The sequence below is a fragment of the Poecilia latipinna genome, unplaced genomic scaffold (assembly GCF_001443285.1).
Source record: "Poecilia latipinna isolate Pla-1442-1.1 unplaced genomic scaffold, P_latipinna-1.0 Scaffold1713, whole genome shotgun sequence".
NCBI classification, from domain to species: domain Eukaryota; kingdom Metazoa; phylum Chordata; class Actinopteri; order Cyprinodontiformes; family Poeciliidae; genus Poecilia; species Poecilia latipinna.
The window spans coordinates 232,429-239,241 of NW_015114329.1; the positions used below are offsets into that span (position 1 = coordinate 232,429).

The 6,813-nt window shown below is 39.3% G+C and overlaps 1 protein-coding gene across 2 annotated transcripts; it reads right to left on the minus strand.

Moving 5' to 3' along the window:
* Positions 1-1,096: 1,096 nt before the first annotated feature.
* LOC106964744 (calcipressin-1-like) lies at positions 1,097-5,937 on the minus strand. Of its 2 annotated transcripts, none has more exons than XM_015060422.1 (5): positions 5,800-5,937; positions 5,544-5,684; positions 4,117-4,290; positions 3,703-3,862; positions 1,097-2,694 (listed from the first exon to the last, which is right to left on the minus strand). In XM_015060422.1, the coding sequence occupies exons 2-5, from the start codon at positions 5,667-5,669 to the stop codon at positions 2,510-2,512; spliced, it is 645 nt and encodes a 214-aa protein (XP_014915908.1). In that variant the 5' UTR covers positions 5,670-5,684; positions 5,800-5,937; the 3' UTR covers positions 1,097-2,509. The 2 variants fall into 2 exon arrangements, with proteins under 2 accessions (XP_014915908.1, XP_014915907.1); XM_015060421.1 differs by having other exon boundaries at positions 5,544-5,676; positions 5,731-5,937.
* Positions 5,938-6,813: the final 876 nt, after the last annotated feature.

The following is a 6,813-nucleotide window of genomic DNA, read 5'->3' on the forward strand; positions in this document are numbered from 1 at the left end:
CCTGAAAAAGTCCCTGCCACCCTCTTGCCACCCCATAAATATTTTTCTAGATCCGCCCCTGCCTATAAACCTCTCTGCTTTTACTTGTGTCCATAAACAGCAGGTGGCGCTCTTGTTCTATTGCATGTGATGACGCGACTTCTCATTCTGAGCACCAAACGCCTTTTAGTTAAATCTCAGAAGGACAAAGCTCATTTGTTGTCTTTACCCTGTTAAGGAAAAACCTTCAGCACCTTTCAGTGACCGTATGGATAATGTAGAGATCAAAACATTAATGAGGTTGCCTCTTATAAAGAAGTAACCTGGAAATAATGTGAGAGAATGGACATCAGAAGTAATTACACCCCCCACCCCCTTTCTGTTTGTTTGTTTGCTTCCATTTTTCTTATCTTGGCTGTGCTCTTCAGCTGCACTTATCTTCCTGAGATGCACTGGACTGCAGTGACAACACTTCGCCACCAGTGGGCACATAGAGCACGGTGAGCAGCACTCCTGACTCAGCGAGCCAACGGCAATTAAGCGCAGCAACGGCTGGTCAGCGGAGGCGCTCACTGTCGCTCTCATGTTTCCACAGCATTTGTCAAAATAAAAGAACCTGCGCAACACCACACTGATTAATTTTCAAGTGTGCAACAATAACCTGCTTGTTTTCTAGTGTGATTGAGCACTGGTTCACTGGACAAATGGTGAAAACATTCAAATTTGGATCCCAACTGAACACTTGCTCCCATCTTAAACCCAATCATGGAAAAATCAGTCAGGAATTGCTGAAGTCAAGTATCAACAGGGCAAATTTGAGAAGTCTGACCAAGTAGATTTACTTGCACTTTGCACACAACTGATGGTGTGCAAATCATTCCAGGCTTCCCACCTGGAATGAAGTTCTGTTTTTCCATATTCAGGTTTCTAGTTTTGATTCCTTTTCCAAAGTGTAAATAGAAAACATGATAAAAAGATGATGTTTCTACCAGTCAGGCTTTAAAAACAGCTAGTTGTAAGAAAGATGTAAAAAAACAGCTGTCTGTTTGGATCCAGCAGATTTGTATAAAAATAATCATATATATGCCTATAATCACCAAATGCTGAGATAATACAAGAAGTTTCTCAAAGTTCTATTTATTGTTGTTCCACAAACAGTAAGTTATATTTATCAATATAAATGTACCAGGACTAAACCAAAAAAGAGACACAGAGCCTTGTGCAGGGTTCACATGTAGACATGTTTTCTCACAGTGCTGCTAATCCAGAGCCCCCTGTAACTTGCACATATATAACATTGTCAGCTGTGTCAAGTGATCAGCATTTATATAGGCAGTAATCACTATCACTTTTTAAACAAAGAAAATAACATTCCCTACAGAGTGTGATCTCTGTCATTAATAAACATATTTTGAGAAGCTATTAGACAACCTGGTGGTTATGGCCATTCATAAAGCAATGCTGAAGACAAGACGGGTACATCAGGTCTGCACACCCTGACTAAATCTGTGCAAACGTGTGTTTTCAGTTACATGTTACATGTCAACAGTTAGAGCAGGAAACACACAGTCAAAAAAAGTATTCACACCCCCCTAAGCTTCTCCACATTCTGTCCAGGTCCAACCACAGTAATAGTAATAATAATAATAATAATAATAATGATAAAGAAAAAAAACTTTTCAAAACAAACTACGACATACTTTGTTCTCCCTCCTCTGTTTTTATTTTTACTAAAAGTGAAACTGAAAGATCAGAAGGTGCAAATACTTTACCATGCTGTGACGCTGCAGGAAACATTCATACAATGATCTCACACAAAATCCCAGCAGAAACAAAACAAGCTTTCTGGAGCCTGAATTTTCCAGCCTACCAAGACTAAATACATCCATCTGGAAAGAGGCCACCCCCGCTTGGCTTTCTGTTGCACAAGGAAATGCTGCCAGAGGAAGTATGGGTGCCTGCTTGGTTCAGCAGAGCAGATATGTGAAGCTCAGTCTTCAGATGAAAAAGTAGCAAAGTCATCTGGCAAAGCAGAACAAAAGAGTTCATCAGCAGCAAGAATTCGCTCCTTCAGTTCCAGTCACCTGACCAACACTTTGTTCATATTGGAAATTAAAGCAACCATAGAATAAAGTGAATGGATGATTTAGGCTGGGCCTGATTTAACACTGGATTTCACCAAAGTGGAGAATCAGGCAAGCTGGATGAGGACAAAGTGAGGGAGATTTTACAATGATGCAACGGTAACATTTCCTTCAGCCCTCAAACCCAAACACTAAATATCACCTGATGGCTAAGCACAATTGGTTCTAACAGGAAACTCTCATAATGTAGTTCCCATTGGACAAGAGTCCAATCAGCAGCTAGTTTTCTGTCTCCATCTTAGAAGACACGCCCCTCGCCAGGATACCTTCGCTCCCTAGAGGGCACTCTTAAATCCCCCAAACCGTCGAAGAATCTTTGTGAGAGCGTGGTCAGCTCTTGACCAATGACTTCATGATAAAACTTTGCACTCTGCTGTGGTCACTGTTCACTGCTCCACCCGGGGGGTGAAGTCGGGGCGGCGAGTCTGGATGATCTTCGGCCGTGGGGGACAGGGCTTGTCCTCCTGGTCACTGTCGGGAGCCGCCGAACTGTCAGCATGCTCATCCTCACACACATGGACGACCACACTGGGGGTAGTGGGCGTGGCCGTGTGAAGCTCATACTTCTCTCCTGCAGGGGAGGTAGCACAGAAAAGGAGCACAGGTTAGCAACAATAACATAATAAATATGTGGAAACACAATGCAGGGTTTGTCACAGTGTGCTACAAGCCTGGTAGGCTGCCAGGCTTTGCTTGCCCACCACCAGGCTAAGGTTGTTTGTTTATTTATTTCAAATATTATTTTACATACACCAATAACAGCAATCGAAAAGATATCTAAAGAGCATCTTTAGTGAAATTGCAGAAAGAGCAACGGACGTCTGAGGTCAGGTGTCTTTTTTTATTTTAATTATCTGAACTCTGTAGCCACCTGTGAATGAAGCAACAAGCCACAGATAAACCATGGATAAACGCTGGACATTTTCTTTTTACAAAGTCTCAGTGTTTTTTAGTCAGTCTGAATTTTCTTTGCAAATTCAATTTGACAATTAAAAACCAATCACAACCAGCAACATTACTAAAAATGTTGGGATTTAGGAAAATACAAAACGATTTAATAACAAATACTTGGATTTTGTACCCTAAGAATATTTAGTTAAGCATTCAAATACTCATTACTGTCCATCTTGGTTAGTATTTCTTTTAATTAATTTTATTTTAAATGTGACCAGCATTACATAGCTTGTTTTAAGATAGCTTGATAATTCAGTTAGGATTTAATTGAAGTGCATAAGATTGATATTTATTTTAATTGTATTTTTATAGTTGATGTTTAAATCAAGTCAGTATTTTTTTTTCCACTAACATACATTCCTGGTCATATTTTCAAATTTCCTTTTAACATTTTTTAAATGGTGGACTGCCTGGTGCCTCTCCCACTGGGGTTGACAAGATTTCCCAGAGAAACCTACTGGTTCCCAGGATCCAGGAGTGACACACTGTCCAGCTTATGAGATGAAGATTTAAAAAGACAGTTCTTTTCAAATGGATAGGCTGATGCTTGTGACTACTGCTAGTAGTGTTAGGTGTCCCAGTTCAGGTCCTTCATTAAAATTGAAGGGGAAGCTGAGTTCTGTACCTGGTCCAAGTTTGGAGATGGCACACAGCAGGTCGTAGTTGATGACTGGAGTGGCATCCTGAGACTGTTCCCAGCCGACCGGAGGGGAGGCAGGAGGGGAGATAAGGAACTGCTTCTCTGGCTTTGGAGGCTCCAGACGAGGACTCCCAATGTGGACAGACTATAGCAAATAAAAATGAAAAAACAGGTGAACAAACCAGCCTGATCAACAGCTTTTAGTTTCACAGATCAATATATTTCAAATATCAAACATTATTGAAAGTTAAAAAGGTTAAACAGATTACCAGAAGCCTACAATTCTCTAAAATACTGCTAAAAGTTGCTGTCTAGCTAATTTCTTAAACACATTCTCTTTTTATTCAGCAAACTGTTCAGAAATGTGGAAGCCCTTCCAGCCTGGAACACAAGCATTACCTGAGGAAAGTACAGTCTCATCTCTTTCCCGTTGAAGTCCGTCTTGTGCAGCCTGAGCCTCGCCTCAGCTGCTGCCAGAGCGTCTCTGAAGCTGATCCTGACCCGTCGAAACGACCGGAAATACTGGAACTGAACTTCTGGGTCAAATGAACGGAACAGGGACTCAAAGCTGGCCTGGAAAATATATATATAACAGGGAGGACAATGAAATAAGAATGAACAGACAAGCTTCTGTAGCTTATCCTCAAATCCTTTCAATTATTTCACCCTCAACTCTTCTGTCATGTTACTGACCAATACATTAATAGAGAGATTCCATGAGTCCTTGGTATTAATAACTCTAGCTTAAAATGATAAGGAATCAACTAGTGTTTTAAATGTAAATTTAATACAAAGTTTTTTTATGTCATAAATAAATTTCCCACAACAGAATGACACTAAAAGTGCCAGTGATATTGTTTTAGATCTTTTTGACATTAAGTTGGAAACTATATAGCATTTTTTAATTGTCCATAAATTTCAACATCCCACAGAAGGAAACATATCCACCTTCTTTTCTGCTAAGGTTTTATGTTTATCTTTATTATAAAATCTAAATATAAAAAAAATAAAACAGCAATCTAGAAAAATTAAAAAAATCCTTAAGTAGACATTTGTCAAAAATTTAAGTCATCCTTTAAAGAACAGGTAAGTCAGGTAACATTTGCGGCTCTAAAGTTATTTAGCTGGACGGGAAGCAATTATGGCTCTTAGGATTGTAAATGTTGCAGACCTCTGTATCTTATTTATTTTATTCAATTTTATTGAATAAAATACAGAATTAAATAATTTGGTTCTAATGATTAGACACTTTCTGCAAAGACACTCCACATCTGCAGAGATGTGGAGTCATCTCCGCAGACTCCACACATCCTGGACACAGACTTTTACCTTCAGGTCAACTCTAACAAGCAGTGGTTTCAAAAACAATAAAAGTTTCTTTTTTCAGGCTGCCTCGCTAATAAACATCTTACGACCTGGGCAGTCAGATACTCTGATCTGAAACAAAGTAAGCAGATTTAGGTTACCACCGCCTTTATTATTTTGAGTTTTTATTTAAATAAAAGTGAAGTGGCTGTACAACACACACAAACAGATCCTTTAATCCTTTTACTTCCTCTAAAGTTTATACTGTACAATATCTGTACGTTGAAAGCGTTCTTTGTTTGCACACAATCTTGGCGAATAAGGACGATTCAGATCTCTGCAGCTCTCTAACAAACATCTGAGCTCAATATGAAATTAAATTACAAGCAGGTGGAATTTATTTTCTACTTTATAAGTGGCAAAAACGCCCCAAAGCCATGCATCATTTCCTTCCACTTCGGTGTATGCTGCATAGTTTGATCATGGAAGGAAAACCCGGTAAGATTTCAGCCACTTGTTACCTTCAGACTGCTGACGGTGAACAGATCATCCGGGACCTTCCAGGCGATCAGGGCGTTCAGTAAATCAGTGACCTGAACATCTACAGCCACCTCCTCGGCTCCGTTCACAGCCTGCTGCAGCTCCATCGCCAGGCTCTCCTCCTACACACAGACACAACATCACGGTGAGCTAACAGAGTGTCCTCGCAGAGTGAAGCTGATCTGAGCTAGCAGACGGTTGAGTTAGCTCCTGTTAGCCTAATGACTCCGCACTAACCTGCGTCAGGCTGAATCAAAGCTGCTAGGCCAAAATGAACTCTGAATTATATCTGGAGACACAGAAATACTGAATCTGCTGACATGACAGCTGCTCACAGGATAAAGGACATGACGTGTCTGCATTTTCTCCCAGGCGCTTCACACACACAGTAAGCTATCGCCCTCTAGAGTCCTGGAGCAGAACAGCGCCACAAAAATATTGCTGAAGTTCTATGGCATTTTTCATCACAGTAAACGGATTATTATTAAGACGCCACTGAAAAAAAGGGGGAATGGGGAACTCAGTTTTTTTTAAAAAATTTGACTTTAATCTCAGAATCCTGACTTTTTCTTCAGATTATTCTCAAAATTAACAGAATTCTTAGATTGAAGTCAGAATTTCTTTTTTTAGGAAGGCATGAAAAATATCTGTCTACAATTATTTCTATTGTTGATCGACAAAAATGAGTAAATTTCCACCAAGATAAATAAATGAATGAATAAAATAAAAATGCTCAGACACTTTGAGGTTAATCTCAGAATTTTTTTAGAACTTGAAAAGTCCATTTTTTTTTCAAAACCTGAGAAAGTTTTGATATTTTTTTCCCCCTAGCATATTTTCAACTTTTGGAACTCAGAAATGTCCAAGTTTTTTTTTTTTTTTTTTTACATGTCTGGGATTATTCTAAAATTTTCTGAGGTTGTTGGTGGACATTTACTCCTCCTTTTTATTTTTCTATGCACAATGGCCACATTACACTGTCCTACACAATCCATCCGAATTCAAAAACAATTTCCATGTGTGACTTATGAAGATTTCTTTTCAATCATCTTTAAAGATGAAAGAATAACAAAATATTGAACATGATCTGTTTCATGTCAGGAAGAACACATTCAGACCCAGGAAAATGTAATGTAGACAATGCTAGTTTCTGGTTGGAACCCCACTTTGCTTTCAGGACAGCTTCTTTCCCTCGTAGACTTAGGTGTCATAAAATAATTTCAGGGATTTAGGTCAATATTGACAACACAG

Bases quoted from the DNA above. Each gene is read 5' to 3' on its own strand.
- LOC106964744 (XM_015060422.1), bottom strand. From the start codon at position 5,669: ATGGAGCTGCAGCAGGCTGTGAACGGAGCCGAGGAGGTGGCTGTAGAT. The intron at 4,291-5,543 runs GTAACAAGTGGC...TATATTTTCCAG, and splicing joins TCACCGTCAGCAGTCTGAAG to GCCAGCTTTGAGTCCCTGTT. The intron at 2,695-3,702 runs GTACAGAACTCA...CCTCCCCTGCAG, and splicing joins CATCTCCAAACTTGGACCAG to GAGAGAAGTATGAGCTTCAC.